Here is a 15,799-nt window from a genome sequence, read left to right on the forward strand (position 1 = left end):
CTGGATCACGCCCACTCATGTCATGATCGTCAATGTGGTGGCATCAACAGAAGGTGGCGGAGAAGTGGATAAAGTATCTTTATAATCTTGTTCGTCCTGCCAATTCTGCTGTCCAGTGAACCTTCGCTTACAAACTTTTCTATTTCCTTTCTTTTGTGGCCAGAGTTGATTCCGGCTCTACGACCAATAAGAGCATGCATGATGCCCACTCTGGTGAAGGGAGTAGAGTCGTAAAGGAGTCGGATTCCACCGCCACGCCGAGAGGCGTCCTTGTTGGAGGGAACCGCCCGACCACGACGGGAGAGAATCGCCCGACCTCACCGGGAGAGAGTCGTCCGACCGAGCCGGGAGGCGCCGTCGGTGGAGGGAGTCGCCCGACCTCACCGGGAGAGAGTCGTTCGACCGAGCCGGGAGGCGCCGTCGGTGGAGGGAGTCGCCCGACCTCACCGGGAGAGAGTCGTCCGACCGAGCCGGGAGGCGCCGTCGGTGGAGGGAGTCGCCCGACCTCACCGGGAGAGAGTCGTCCGACCGAGCCGGGAGGCGCCGTCGGTGGAGGGAGTCGCCAGACCTCACCGGGAGAGAGTCGTCCGACCGCGCCGGGAGGCGCAGTCGGTGGAGGGAGTCGCCCGACCTCACCGAGAGAGAGTCGTCCGACCGCGCCCGTCGGTGGAGGGAGTCGCCAGACCTCACCGGGAGAGAGTCGTCCGACCGCGCCCGTCGGTGGAGGGAGTCGCCAGACCTCACCGGGAGAGAGTCGTCCGACCGCGCCCGTCGGTGGAGGGAGTCGCCAGACCTCACCGGGAGAGAGTCGTCCGACCGCGCCCGTCGGTGGAGGGAGTCGCCAGACCTCACCGGGAGGTGACAGTGGTGGAGGAAGCCGCCCGGCCGCGTCGGAAGGCGTCTCAGGCACGGCTAGTCAGAGAATTAGCGCGATCGGTGACATAGGGGAAGCCGTGGGGAACCGTTGCCTTTCAAAGGAAGATCGTGTTCGACTGCTAGAACGATGGGAGCCACCCGATGGGTTCGTCTGGCCCTACACTGAAAGGAAAGCTGGACAGGGAACAAGGAAAAAGTATTTGCGGCCGCAACACTTCCAAGGCAAGTACGAGTGCTTCTCATACTCACCATCGAAGGGGGGCGTCTTTTGCAAAACATGCGTGCTCTTCGGCGTGCTGGATGCTGGAGGTGTACCGTTGAATCGACTGGTACGGACACCTCTAAAAAAGTATGACCACCTCACGGGCCGCGATGGGTACCTCGAAACTCATCTGAAGCGTGACTTTCATGTCGACAGTGCTTTTAGAGCTCGAGCCTTCAAACAGCAAGTGGCTAGTGGTCTTGATGTCTCAGAACAGCAAGACAAGGCCGCAGCAAGGGAGAAATCAAGAAACCGTGAAAGCCTCAAAAGGATACTGACAGGGCTAGAGCACCTCGGCCGTCAAGGCCTGCCTCTGAGGGGTCATCGTGACAGTGGTAGCCTAACTGTCGATGATAGGAGTAGCCACACAGAGGGCAATTTCCGAGCCACTCTGCAGCTGATGGTCTCATCTGGCGACAAAGTTCTCAAGGAGCATCTCGACTCGGCGGGCAGAAACGCAACGTATATCTCACCATCGAGCCAGAACGATCTCATCAAAGCCATTGAAGAGACCATGAAGGAGGAGATTGTAAGCGAAGTGAAATTGGCAAGATACTTCTCGCTCCTTGCCGACGAAACGACAGATATCAGTGGTAAAGAGCAACTGAGCGTATGTCTGAGATACGTCACAAGCAACTCAGAGGTACGAGAGAGACTGCTCCATTACGAAGAAGCCCCCGACCTCACTGGTGCTGGGCTGGCAGCTCAGTTGCTCAGAATTTTGAAGGAGCACGACATTGACCCTGAGAACATGGTCGGCCAGGGTTACGATGGCGCGGCAGCCATGGCTGGTGAAAAAAACGGTGTGCAGCGCCACATCCAAGACGTCTGCCCAGCCGCTACATACAGTCACTGTGCATCCCATGCTCTCAACTTGTGCCTCGTGCAAGCCGCGAAGATCCGAGAGATCCAATCTGCCAGAACAGCTATGCAAGAGACTGCCAAATTCCTGTCAGAATCGAATAAGAGATTGGCTCTACTACAGTCATGCATCAGCTCAGAGTGTCCAGAAAGCTCACGAACCCGGCTAAAGAAATTCTGTGAGACGAGGTGGGTTGAGAATCAGGAAGCCACCTCAGTTTTCAAGGAGCTGCGTCCGGCGGTCGAGTCGGCGCTTGAAAAGCTGGCAGCCGAGAGTAGGGACAGTGAAACTGTGGGGAAGGCAAACTCTCTGCTAAACGCCATCACGGAACCAAGTTTTCTCCTCTGTCTGGAGATAATGAACAAGGTGCTGCTGGTGACAAAGCCGCTGTCGTGCAGGCTCCAAAGTCCCGACCTCGACCTCTTGAAAGCTGTGGACAGTGTGGACGACTGCACTCGTGTCCTGGAGAAGTACCGCGACGACAGTACCTATAGCGACCTGTTCGATCTTGTGGAGGAATCGACCGGCCAGTCAATACCTCGGCCAAGACAAGCGAGCAGACAGCGCCACCGCTCCAACCCACCTGTCGCTACGGCTCGAGATCACTACCGGGTGGCAGTCTTCCTCCCGTTTCTGGACGTGTGTCTCTCACAGCTTCGCGAGCGCTTCAAGTCTCACAGATGTCGAGGACAGAACATGAGCCCACTTGTGCCGAAGCTCTGTGTGGACAGTGACTTCGAGAGCCTGAGTGACGCGGTGGACTTCTACGCGCGCTGTCTCGACTTCAACATCGACGTTGTCGATGCTGAGTTTCAGTTGTGGAAACAGCACTGGCTTCGGAGAGGAGAGAGCGAACGTCCGGGCACCGTTTTGGAAGCGTTGAAAGTGGCGAGGGAGTTGGACATGTTTCCCAGTATAACCGCTCTCTTGCACATATTCGCTACATTGCCCGTGACAACGGCCACAAATGAACGTGCATTCAGCACGCTGAAATACATAAAAAACTATCTGCGCTCCACCATGCGTGAAACCCGTCTGAACGGACTGACCCTACTTTACGTGCATCGTGATATTTCCTTGGATCACGATAAAGTAATCGACAGGTTCAGCCGCTACAACAGGCGTCTAAAGTTTCGATGATGGAAACTGGCTGTGTAGTGTATGTGTCGTGTAGCTGCATCTCCCCGTCCCGCCCCCGTACAGATGTGCCCGCCGTTCGCTAGTTTGAGCTTAGGGGTGCGGCAGCGCCGGCCGCGCTACGCTAATGTTACCATTGGAGGAGCGGCCGCCCACCCGGTCGCTCTCCGGAGATTCGACCGAGAGATTAGAGATAGATCTGTTCAGTTTTCCCCGGTTGACAGTGCTTTGTATTTTGTAATTTTCCATCCTTCATTTATAAACAGCTTACATACGTGTAGAACTGCATATTATCATCATCGGTTCGTGTGATACATTTACACGTGATTTTGTGCTTTGAATGTCGGCGCATAACTTCGGTATAAAACACAACCTCCGCAGTAGTATGCATTGTGTGATTTTGATTTTTGATGGCAAGGGCAGCGGTTAGAGACAAAGGTACTCTAGCTTAGACTTATGGTAGTAAGGGACTATCCGCGGCAATGGAGAAGAGAACGACAGCGTTCTACATTGCCAGGAGAGCTATATCTGTCATGCGTGCAGCGCAGGGAGGTGGCCGAGCGCGGTGAGACGTCTCAGTAGTACCTACTCGGCCAGGTTCACTCGCAGCAAACTTGTCCCTGACGCTTAGCTAGACAAGGTATGACTATCGTGAATAACGTGCACCCCCGTAGCTGCATATGAGCATGACTGAACATCAGGGCTATTTATCTCGCGACCGTAAGGCGCCCTCCTTGGATGAAATGGCGCCCTCCTAGTCCTTGGCCCCCCCCCCTTCGCGATTTTCTAAATACGCCGCTGCTCTAACCAACTGAGCTACGGGACGGGACTATATGTCAGCTGGTTCAAAGATTATTTCCTACATCTGTTTGCGAAGGTATTGGTTCAGTGATGTTCTGGAAAAGCGCTGATCTCTTGTTTGCGACACTCCCAAGGAGCGCCTTTCTCTAACAATCTATCGTCCCTTCCAGCTCGGCCAAGGCGGGCCACTTCAAGCCGCATCACCGGTCGCCCAAATCCAAACCCTCGCTGACGCCGCCGTCATCGGGTGCGTGTGCCTCTGACGGCGGTCCGGCACCGCCCACACCGCAGCAGACGCCGCCGCCGCCGCCGCCGCCGCCTCCGCCCAAGCCGCCCCAGGAGCCGGGCGCGCGCCTGCTGCGCTCTATCCGCGCGCGCGCCCACAAGATTCTGTCGCTGGTGACCCGGGAGCCCTCCCAGGGTGACCTGGACATTGTACTGGTGGAGTTCACCATACAGTTCCTGCTGGCCGGCTGGGGACCTCTTGTAAAGGTGAGTTGAGAACCACTGACCTCTTGTAAAGGTGAGTTGAGAACCGCTGACCTCTGGTGAAGATGGTTTGGAAACCACAGACGGGATGGGGACTGCTGGTTTATGTCAGCTCGGATGTAATGGCAGTATTCCCCGAGCAATGTTGCTCGTGTCAGTAGGGCAGCTTTATTGTGCGGTATGTGAAGCGATTGTAGCACTGTGCTGGTCTCTGGAGCAAACCTCCCAGCCCTGTTTCTAGGCAGAGTTTTACGGAGTTTAATATTGAAACACAACGTCTTATAAAGCAGCCGCCTGCAGTGAATGGTGGCTTTCAGTTGCAATGTAACGTTGCGAGTAGGGTTATGAAACTAGGCCGTCCACCCAGCTGCCATTTGCCGCCTAATGCCATGGTTACACGACCGTCGGTCAACTCTTAGTGTTCAAATAGTTTAGCAACAGAGTCTAAGCTAGCTAGACGTAGCGTCAGAGATGCACAGCATTCTTCTAACTCTCCCTCGAACTTATTTATTGCGGTACTCTGTGGCATCCAATAGGAATAGGAGGGAGGACGAACTGAGGGTTGGAATGTTTAGAGGCTGTCGAACCTTAAACGAGTTTAAGTACACCAAAACAGGTACATTTAATAGCACAATAAAATGATGCGGCGAGACATTATGCACGGGTGAACCAGATCAGAAGGGCGGGGCAGCGGGTCTAGGTCGGGGCGGACGCATATCAGGGGCGCCGCCTGGCCGTTGACGCCGTTGTGGCCGTTCTCCTGCTTGGACCGCTTCGCTTCGTCGTCGGCTGACGCATCCGAGGGACGCCGGGCCCGCTGTCGCCGCCGCAGCCGGCACCCGGCGGCGGCCGTCCGTCGTGGACCATCGGCAGTGCGCCGGCCGGCCGGCTCTGCCACTCCCGTCGGAAAACGGCGTTGTCTCGTTCCACGGCAGCTCGCAGCGGGCCAGGCAGGGCGGCCAGCGCCGACAAGCCGCCCGCCGCCCCCGCCACCGCTGCATCGGTCAGCCGGTACAGCAGCGTGTAGGCTGCCTCGGTGGAGCGGCGCGGCCGGCCCAGCGCGGTGGCCGCCGGCACCGGCACCGCTGACGTATCGTCCAGCCGCCACCAGCCGGTATCGTCCATCCCATCAATACCACCGCCACCGGAGGCGCGACAGAATGAGAAATAGTGGCCAGCGTCCGGCGAATGGCCCGCGTGGACTATCACTGCATACAGCCGGTACTGGGCGGGCGGGCCGGTGGCTAGCGGCACTGTCAGCCACTCGGTGAGCTCCACAGGGGTGAGAACCTTGCGGCGTGCACCGGTGCGCCGGTCAACCGCGAACCTCATCAAGGAGACGACCAGGTTGGCTGGCGGAGAGAGCAGTCGCAGCTGGCGCTCGGCGTCCCGCAGGCCGGTGCACTTGGTACAGTAATACTGGTTATCACCGCACAGTCGTTCCGGCGTCAGGTAGTCGAGCAGCAGCTGCGATACGGTTAGCTCGATCTCTGTCTGGTTGTCCGTCGGTGGCGTGCCCCGCCAACCGACCGGCCGCGGCGCGGGGCCGAACGCCGGCGCAGTTTCGGCTCCCCCGGCGCCCGCGGCAGCTGCCGTCAGTGACCGTGTCACCGACTCCGGCAGAGCTAGGTGCAGGTCCGTCACGCTGTTCTCGTGGCGCGAAGCGCCGCCGCACGTGAGACAGGTGAACGTAGTCTCAGCCCATCCGGTCAGTAGCCGACGGACCAGGCCGGCGGGCGGCTCCTCAGCTCCGGCGTCGCCAGTACCGTGCTCACGCACCACCTCGCCCTGCGCCTGGCCGTCCGGATCAGTCTGCTGCGTCCCGCCGGTGTCCGGTGACTCTGTGGGCTCCCCCTCCGCGGCAGTCCGCTCCGCCCTGTCTCCGGCCGGCTCTGCCATCACCACATCGTCGCTGGCCAGGTCAGAGAGCTGCACCAGCGGCGATCTCCCGCCGGCCCGCGCAGTGTCGCAGGAACGGTGCCGGCGCCGGGACCGCGGCCGCTCCATCGCCGCTGCTCCCGGCACGCTGGAGTCGTCTCTGGCGCGTGCGGCGGCAGCAGCTGGAGGGACTGGCGGCGAGACCGCGACCGGTGCGGCAGGGGAAGCCGCCGGAGACCGCTCCTCCTCATGCAAGGCGTTCAGAAAGCATCGGAGGAACTCTGAGCAGTCGTGCTGCCGGCCCCGCTCAAAACAGGGCGGCAGAGCGGTCCGCTGGAACTTGGCCGGGCTGTAGACGGGCCGCTCCGAGAACGCCAGGAAGGCGAACACTCGCTGTAGTGCCGCCAGGTGCGGACGGGAGGGGGACAGCCGCGCCGCCAGCACCTCGCCGCGCAGCTGATCTGAATGGAACAGCGCCTGTAGCACGGTGTTCATGTAACACGTGTTCCCAAGGTTGACCAGGCCGCGCCGGTAGCACGAGTTGCCCAGGTTGATCTCAGTCGGAGAATCTGCCTTGGGCGGCGTGGCTCTTGTGCTCCTCTTGCCGCTGGTTTCGACCTCAGGCGCACAGCTAGCCGATGGCGTAGCCGCCGTTACCGCGTGGCTCCGCGGCCACCGGCGCGTCGTCCCTGGGTTGCTCCCAGCGGTGGAGGCAGCCCTGCGGGTTTGGCCTGCTTGTTCTATGCCAGATTGGGGAGCGGTGGCGAGGACGGAGGCCGCGTTGCCACGAGCGATGGCCACGGACAGCCGCTGTCGCAGCCACTCCGTCTCGCGACGCTCACCCGTGCAGGTTGCCAGGCGTCTCCCCAGGTCCTGGACGAAAGCGGCGGCGGCCGGACCATAGACACCGGTTGTCTCCAGTGCCACTGGAACAAAGCTATACCTCCTGGCTAGGTCCGCATAACGCTGCCGCTTTCGCTCTTCGGCCTGCCTTGCAGCTGCACCCGGTTTCAGTGCGGACTCCACCGCTATGTGGTCGGCGAAAGTGTCGACGCAGGTCGCGTCCCACGTCAGACACTTGCCCTCGCGGAAGGGGAAGACGGTGATGCCATCCGGTCGTCTGCCGTCGCCCCGGTCGAGGCCGACTGGCTCCAGAATGGCGGGAAAGCCAGCGCCGGAGAGAGCGCGACGCACCACGTCGTTCAAGTGGGCATGACGCGAGTGGCGACCCGCACTTTTCTGGCAGGAGAGGCCATGATGTCCCAGCGGGGTGACGGGGCGCGCACACAGACGGCACCGATGCGGCTCGCAAACCGGGGCGCCTAGTCTCAGGGCCACAGCGACGCGGACGGTTTCGTCGTCGAGGTGAAGCCCGAGACTCGGCACCGGCACCGCCTGGATCCAGGCCGCTGTGTGCGGCTGGCCGGCGGCGATGAGCCGAGCTCGGTCGATCTGGTTGGCTGGTACCAGTAGGCGACTTTGGACCACCGTACAGGCGACGGTGTCCCACGCGCGCTGACTACTGACCAGCTCACCGTCCGGCAGCTGCTGTCGGTCCACCCCTGTGCGATGAAGGAACGCGCTGACTGCGGTCTCCAAGGTGTCTGAGAGTTCATCAGTCACACTCGGACAGATGGAACGGATGAGGGGGCGTGCTGCGTTTACCGACGCAATGTACGCTGGTAGCGCCAGTGCCTCGACTGACCGGATGCCCAGGCCGCCGAACTTCACTGGAAGCGACGCCTGCTCCCATGCGGCAGGGTTTATGGCCACGTTGCAGACCGCTTCTAGTGTACTGCGCACCATTTCGTCAGTAGCCTGGAGTACGTGTGGGGCTTTGAACGTCGGTGCGGAGCGCAGCAGGTACGTCAGACGCGGTGCCGATACGTGGTGCGCCAAGAAAAACACCGCAGTGTGGCTGTCTAGCTCGCGCAGCCGGGTGCAGAGGCGTTGCACCATAGCAGAGGCTGCCTCCCCTGCTGCTCCTATGCTGCCGTCGGTCAGGGGAGAGCCAAGCAGAGATAGGTTTGTGAGCTCAGTCTCTTTGACGTCAGGCAGCGCAGAGCAGATGGCGCTGATGGCAGCGTCGCGGTGGTCCGAATCTTCCAGCGCCAATGAAGGCCACCTCACACTTGGCCGCGTTCAGTGAGAGACCAGCGGCTGCCAGCGCTGTTGGAAGTGTTGCGATGTCAGCAGCGACCGCGCTGGCTGGACCGGCCAGCGTTGCATCGTCCAAGTACCAGATGTTCAGAGGTGCTGACACTGCTCTGGCACAGGAGTCAATGGCGATAGCAAACGCGGCTGGTCCGAGCGGGTCGCCTTGCTGGACACCGCAGGCCGAAGCGATGGTCTGCCCTCCGATGATGAGTGGGCTGGGTGAGCTGTAGGCCTGGTAGGCTAGGTAGTACACCTCCGGACATCGCTCCCTAATGCGGGTCAAGAAGACGTCGCGCCGCACCGTGTTAAAAGCATTTGACACGTCAAGTTTGACCAGCACGTGTGGAGCAGCTGACTGTCGGCTGGCTTCAATGAAACTGCGCGTTGCATGGACCGCCGCCTCGCAGCCCAGGGGCGTTCCTACCCCGAGCTGGACAGGACGGAGTTCGGCACCAAGGCTGTCTGCCACGAAGCGTGCTCCGATGCGGGATGGCAGGCGTCGGTAGACGCTCCCGACTGCAATGGGCCGCAATCCGCCGCTCTTCTTCCTGAGTGCGCATAGTGAGGCGCTGAAAAGGGCGTCCCTGGCACAATCCGGCACCTCACCGGCCAGCACCAGGTTGGTGAGTACCGTCAAAGAGTGCAAAAGACGGCGGCCGCTCTCAGCCGCCTCCCTGGAGATAAGCTGGCGTAGATGTAGCGGCCTGATGCCGTCTAGGCCTGCTGATGATCCCGGGGGCATCGAGTTGATAGCGGCCTCCACCTCCTCCGGCGTCACCGTGAGCGGCCCTGGGTCTGATGGGGCGGGCGGTGGCGGCAGAAGCTCGTCCTTGGGAGCTGCTGGGTGTTTCAGCATTAGCTCGGCGATTACTTCGGCGTCAGGCTCGGCAACTGTATCATCTGAGGTCAGTAGCCTTAGGGCCGCCCGGATGTCGCCATCTGCACATTTCCCGAGGATCCGACGGGCCAGGGCGTCAGTGGCAGGCTTATGATGTTCTCGTGCTGAGTCATTTGTTGGTGGTTCGGGAAGCAGGTTTGGTGTCATGGTTTGGTTGGGGCTGGAGAGCTGCTGCCTGATGCTCGCTGCGGCACTGACATTATTATCGCCTTTTCCTGGTGTGCGTAGCGCGAAGAACGCGAAAGACAGGAAGGTCCACCACGCGCAGATTGTGCGTAGCTTAAGGGCATCCTCTAAGGCGCTGCATAGGGCATCGGCCACCAGAGGCCTTACGCCTTTAGGTATTCGCGAGATTAGTTTAGTGCTTCTCCTTAGAGTTGCCAGTCCTTCGACGACGCCAGTGTCTGGAACCTCTCTTCCGTTGAAAGCGTCAGAGAGCTGGGCTGACTCGCGGCCGAGGCATGCAGGACAATGCCAAACAGGGAGGTGATGGGATTTCCTTGCGGGGACCTTAGCGCAGGAAGTATGCCATAGTTGCCTACAGGAGCCGCAGGTGATGGTTGTCTTCCTGCGGCTGCGAATGGAGCAGGCGACACTGGTGTCTCGAACTGGATGCTGTTTCCCCTTCAAAGTTGCATCGTGTGCCTTTGTCAATGGTATCTCCCATCACGTGATATCCCTCGAACTGCTCTAACTCTGTTCTAACTCTGTCCTAACTCCTCACAGGCGCTGATGTCCAGCCTTCCGGACAAGATGGACAAATCGCACCTGTACTGGGCGATCGTGTACTTCATGAAGCCGTGTACAGAACTGCGCGTCAGCTATCCCAACATTCAGTACGTGCAGACGGTCAGACGGGCTCGAGGGTGGGTGGGAAGTCGTGAGGGGGAGCTGGTTGGCTGGAGGACTGCTTTTAGGGAGATGGGATGCCCCCATAAGTGCTGCCTGTTGATGTTTGATGTTTTGGCAAGCTGCAATGTCAATTAGTTGTTTCATTGTTTTGGTAAGCCCCTCAGTCAATTAGTAGCCTCAGTGCTCAAACGATTGATGCAAAGTCTAGTTGATGAAAACATGAATTGATGTTTGTACATTCATATCTTGGAATTTAAGACATTAATGATTCTAAATTATGTTAAATGAATTGAGGAGAATGTCCGCGAATTTGATGGTGTAATTAGCGTATTAATGCTGTTAGCTTTTTTAAGTATGTCAATTACCTAAGTAAGCCAAGAAGTTCTTTCATTTCTTTCCATATCTCATATTTTTAAGACTTCCTAATTAACTGCTTCATTATGTTTTTTAAGACCCTTTAGCTTCTGCAAATGCAGTTACATCTGTTCAAGTAATACCTCCTGCGTCTGCTCTGCTCTCAGGCCGGTGCTGTGTTCGGAGCTGCTGATGCTGCTCACGTACGAGGCCACCCGATTGGTTGCTATCGGCTCCAGTCAGCCGACCAGCACGCTGGAGCGGTTCCACTCGCAGAGGCAGCTGCACATGGTGAGAGGCCGCGGAATCACGCTGAAACGAACGCGCGTCTTAGGAAACGGCAGTCGACACCGGACGGCTAGATAAACCTGATTTTGCTGAGGTCACACGAAGGCAAAGAGTCATGTAGCTGTAAACCACTGATGTCTGATGATACTTATAACGATAACTTTAAAAAGTTGCCCTCATATTTTTGTCGTCTGAATATGTGTAAAATTGTATTTGTAATTTCATTATTGTCTATCGCAGCTAGAGTCTCCCTTTTTTTTACATGTTCCATTTGCCGTTCTTTCAGTTGACGAACGCCATTCGCGAGATCCTGTACGGGATGGAAGCGATCAGAGGCTACTCGAGCGACGAGCACATAGCTCAGATCCAGAATACTCTCTGTCAGGTGGGTGTGCGCGTGGCTGGTCATTGGGCGGTGTGAGTTCTGTACCGAATGCTGACTGTAGGACGGTGGAAGTTCGTTACTGAATGTTGATTTTGGGACAGTGGGAGTTTGTTGCTGATGGCTGACCATTGAACTGTGGAAGTTCGTTGCTTATTATTGTGACTGTTTGAAGTTGGTGGTGTAAAGTAGATTAAGTTCGGGAGTGGTTTTGGAGATGTGGGATGGCCAATCATAACATTTGTTTATCGTGATTTATCGATCCATGCCCGACTTCACGTCTGTCTTTGTCCAGATTGGATGGAGTCAGCTTATGCAGATGCCTTTTGTCACAAAGCCTACTCGACCCTTACACATCCATCCTGTTCATCCTTCATGCCATCTTTTCATCACTCATGCATTCCATCTCATATACCCTAACGCCGTTAGGCCAGGGCCTCATACATCCTATCCTTAACTCCTATGCACCCATAAAACCATCCATCTTATATCATGCTCTTTGATCCCATCGTCAGGTGGGCCAGGAGACCCCTTTCATCCCCTCTTCTGTCTCAGGAGGGTCAGAGGGACACCGTTTTTACCTGTTCTCTATCACGAGTGGACAGAGGGAAGGGTACGCTCGCCTCGCCTCCCTCGTCTTCAAGTCGGCCAAGGATATCCCTGTCTCACCCTCCCCCCCCCCCCCCGCCCCCTCCCGTCTCCAGGTGGGCCGTCTGCGCCAGTTCCGTCAGCTGTTTCTGCTGCTGATCGGCCAGTGTCGGCTCGGCCCGGCCAGCCTGCCCTACCTGCGTGACCTGGTGCTCACCAATCACCTGCTCATCAGCATGCAGGAGACGTTCAACAACCAGTTTCCGCTGCTTAGCCACGTCACGCTGTGAGTAATATAGCGCTGCCTGAAGGGCCGGGGGCAGTCAGTACCGCTGCTCATCCACGTCACACTGCAAGTAACGGGGACGGAAGAGGTTCAGCAACCAGTTCCCCCTGTTCAGACACTCACACTGAGTGAGAGGGACAGGAGCGGTTCAACAACCAGTTCCCGCTGCAGTCAACCACTCACACACACTGTGAGTGAGAGGAGGAGACAGGGGCTGAGGTGTTCAGAGGCCCTGTTCGGACACGTCATACTGTGAGTGAGAGGGGACAAGGAGCTGGGGACAGTCGTGTCCCTGTTCAGACACTTCACACTGATTGGGCGTGGAAGGGGCTGGCGGAACAGTCAGAAACTGTGCTCAGTCACGTTCACTGTGACTGGAGGACTGCTCTGATAGGGCTGGGGTCAGTCAGAGCCGGAGGGAGCGACGTGATGCTATCGTCATTCGATGGTGGAGTTTCTTTTTTGATATTGAGGCATGCTCAGGATTGACGAAAGTGGTAGTGCTTGAACTCACTTTTGACCAATGAAAGAAAGTCAGTGAGGTAAAGTTGGTGTAAATGGGACTCTGTGACAATATTTTAGCTGTCCAGTACTGCGCGCCAGCACCCTGACCGAGGCTAAATGTGAACACCATTACTCGGTCCGGTCACGTTCTGTGCCTCCGGGCTACCATCCCCCGCCGCGCGGACCCTGTGACCTTTCCGAACCGCTGCCGGGGCGGCCGTCACGCACGAGTGACCCCGTCTCCCACAGCACGTGGCTCGGGCTGATCACTTTCAATGGGGCCACGTGACCTCCTGAGGGCAACGCGTGCCATGATGGAAACAGATGGACTTTCTTAATATCTTGCTGATGAAATCTCGACGATGATCAGGCGGATGGGTAGAATTAAATAAATGGGTTTTCTGTGTCTATCAACCATTAAGTTTATCTTGATTTGGACAGACTTCGTCTCTTTGTGAATAAATGCACGAGGCTGCTAAAGATAGCATCTTCAACGACTCATGTGCCTAGTGCTTCTAAGCTGCACGGATATTCACAAATATGTGATTTGTTAGAAGCGAATCGAACAGGCTCGAGGCTCTATTTTACGATGTCTAATAAAGCTATTTAGATTAAAACATTTTAATTCGTTAGTTCGTTATATTAAGGATTTCCAGGCGCATAATGACCCGACCGTCGCGTCGACGCGTCCTAAACCTCAAACACTAAAAAATAAACAAAAGGTATTCTCGTTTTGGGTATCCAGGTGCCACTCTGATATTTAATTCATTTTACTGTGGCCAAAACGAGGGGATTTCTCAATTGTCTCCTTCTGTGCGATTTATAAATAACGTCTCGACTATTGTGCCGCTCGGTTTCCGTCGGTTGTCAATGGTGCTGATGTGGTGGAGTGTGGACTGGATATCCTCCCCCGCCCCCTTCTGTCATTGAACTCGGTGGCGTGTGCGCGCACGTGACGGGCTCATAAACGACAGCATTTACCGGACATTATCCGGCCAAATCTCCGAGGTCTCGTGGCTATCTCGTTTTCACGAAATGGGACTGAGCCCGGAGAGTGTTTACCGGCTCGGCATTTTTCCCCGACGGCTGTCTGTTCACGTGATAGTGCGGCTGTCACGTGAAATGCCTCGCTGCCAGTTGATGGGCCTAAATTGGAGATGAATACTGCCCTAAACACGTGAAGAATATATGAATAATGTGAAGGGCACGTGAAGCACGTGCTCTTTAGCTTTATAAAGAGCAAATATCATCTGTCTCATTTTCGTTGAAATGATGATTTTCAGCTTGGCATCTCAGTATTGAATTGCTTTGTATGCATTTTAAGGTGCACCGTTGTTTGGTGGCTTTTCATCATCAGTCTTGGGGGTACCCGTTGTTGGGTACAATCAGTCTTGTGGGTACCCGTTGTTGGGTACGCCCTGTTGTGAGCTCATGCCGCGGTCTGATACACTGTGTCCATTTGACCGTCAGCTACACCCCGGCAGTTATGCCCCGCCATTACACTAGGTCCGTTACAACTCTCCATCACTTACACCCTCTTAGTTACACCCTGTCAGTTGCCGTCATTTACACTTCTTTTCCACCTCCCAGGTTCGCCGAGCCGACCATCATCCGTCGGTACACCAGTCTGCTGAAACTGTACGCCACTAACGCGCCCGTGCTCAACGACGCGCTCTTCACCGTGCTACACCACGTGGTGGGCGACGCCAACCGGATAGAGCTGCTGTTCCAGCCGGACGTGCTGAAAACGTTCTCCAAAATCATCGGCTCCGACCTGCCCCTGCTTCAGGTGAGGGTGTAGGTCGCGGTGTGAGGTCAAGGATTAGTCGCTGCCGGTTACATCAGAACAGACTGAGCTGTGGAATTGGCGTTTGCGTGGGTGTTGTTAGTTTGTGACTTGTGACATGCAGCTGGGATGTCGTTTAGGGCATTCAAGGTATCTGGTTTGGATTGAGGTAGCTGAGAAGATTAAGGGCAGGTTTAGTGAAAAGGCTTCAAGTTGGTGTAAAACATAATTGATTCGTACGCTTGAGCTCTGTGTTAACGATTAAGGTTCTTATAACTAACTATTTCCGGTGCGGTGATGAGTAACTTTACAAGGGTCATCCACCAACGGGTTTTTACGCGTTTCACAATTCACTTAATTCGCCGAAGTTCAGCTGATACGTCTGGTAGTATAACCCTCGCCCCGTTCACATTACCTTTACGTTCATTATCTCGAGCCTCTGTCGGGTAATTCTGGGCATACATGTGCTCTATCCAGTCACTTGAGCCGCCACCTGCGGCCTCTGCCTGTCCGGGCCCCCGCCGCCGCCGTATCGGTGTCACGTTTTGACGTCGTGTCCCGCTGTGCCGGCAGGACTGGCTGGACCTTATAGAGTACACGATCCAGCGGTTCATCGAGAGGCAGCACGACCCGGCCGTGCGCGCCGCGCTGCAGCAGGCCGCCTCCGACGAGCTGACGGGCACACTGTGAGTGGGGGACCGGCGGCGCGGAGACGACGCCGGTCTGGGCTAGTTGCTATTGTGAGGTTCAAGTGAGCCTTCATGCAAAATGGTGTGTCCTGTATATACACTGTGGAAAGGAGAACGGATACAGGTGACGGCAGACTGGATCAGTTTTATTTGCCATCTCCAGACGTTGCAGCATGAAATAGTGAGACTAGTGAACAAAAATGTTTTTAATCATCGATGGCGATTTTGATTCAAAAAGGCACTAAAGCTACAGTGTGTGTTTTTTTGCGAATTTAACAATAATCGTTGTCATCTTCATTAGCACTATAGTCGCAGATGACTGGCAATACCCTTGTCGACTGGGGATGGCTCGTTAGCGCGTTGAGATTCGTCAATTAATAACTGAGAGCGTGCTGCGAGCACATCTCTGTGTGTAGTACACTTCTTATGTCCCGCACACACACGCAGACTCGTCTGCTGAGTAAAGTGGCTTAACTATCACGGGTTCTGCGCCTAAGGCGTGTGGTATGACGATTGCGTCATACAGGTTGCTGTGTGAGACGCAGACCGATTCCCGGTGAAGAGTTGGTATCGATTTCGGGCGGATGGAATAGGGAGGCTGGGCTACAGCAATGCCAGAATAAGCAGAAATGTAGAGATGCGGGCTGGCGGCGGCACTGGGTAGAAAAAAATAGGCTTGTTTTAAGGGCACTGTCACGACTTATTTGCAT

The 15,799-nt window shown here is 56.4% G+C and overlaps 1 protein-coding gene across 4 annotated transcripts in view; it reads left to right on the forward strand.

Annotated features, from left to right (window-relative positions):
* LOC122386228 (protein timeless-like) overlaps nucleotides 1–15,229 on the forward strand; it is a 43,775-nt gene extending 28,546 nt beyond the window's left edge. For all 4 annotated transcript variants that reach the window (XM_043375227.1, XM_043375226.1, XM_043375224.1 and 1 more), the window contains 7 exons: nucleotides 4,109–4,430; nucleotides 10,087–10,196; nucleotides 10,734–10,857; nucleotides 11,141–11,239; nucleotides 11,941–12,110; nucleotides 14,205–14,403; nucleotides 14,974–15,229. In XM_043375227.1, coding sequence (XP_043231162.1) covers nucleotides 4,109–4,430; nucleotides 10,087–10,196; nucleotides 10,734–10,857; nucleotides 11,141–11,239; nucleotides 11,941–12,110; nucleotides 14,205–14,403; nucleotides 14,974–15,090 — 1,141 coding nt within the window. In that variant the 3' untranslated portion in view covers nucleotides 15,091–15,229. The remainder of the gene's footprint in view (nucleotides 1–4,108; nucleotides 4,431–10,086; nucleotides 10,197–10,733; nucleotides 10,858–11,140; nucleotides 11,240–11,940; nucleotides 12,111–14,204; nucleotides 14,404–14,973) is intronic.
* Nucleotides 15,230–15,799: the final 570 nt, after the last annotated feature.

This window comes from Amphibalanus amphitrite, unplaced genomic scaffold, assembly GCF_019059575.1.
Source record: "Amphibalanus amphitrite isolate SeventyFive unplaced genomic scaffold, NRLGWU_Aamphi_draft 000244F_arrow, whole genome shotgun sequence".
NCBI classification, from domain to species: Eukaryota; Metazoa; Arthropoda; class Thecostraca; order Balanomorpha; family Balanidae; genus Amphibalanus; species Amphibalanus amphitrite.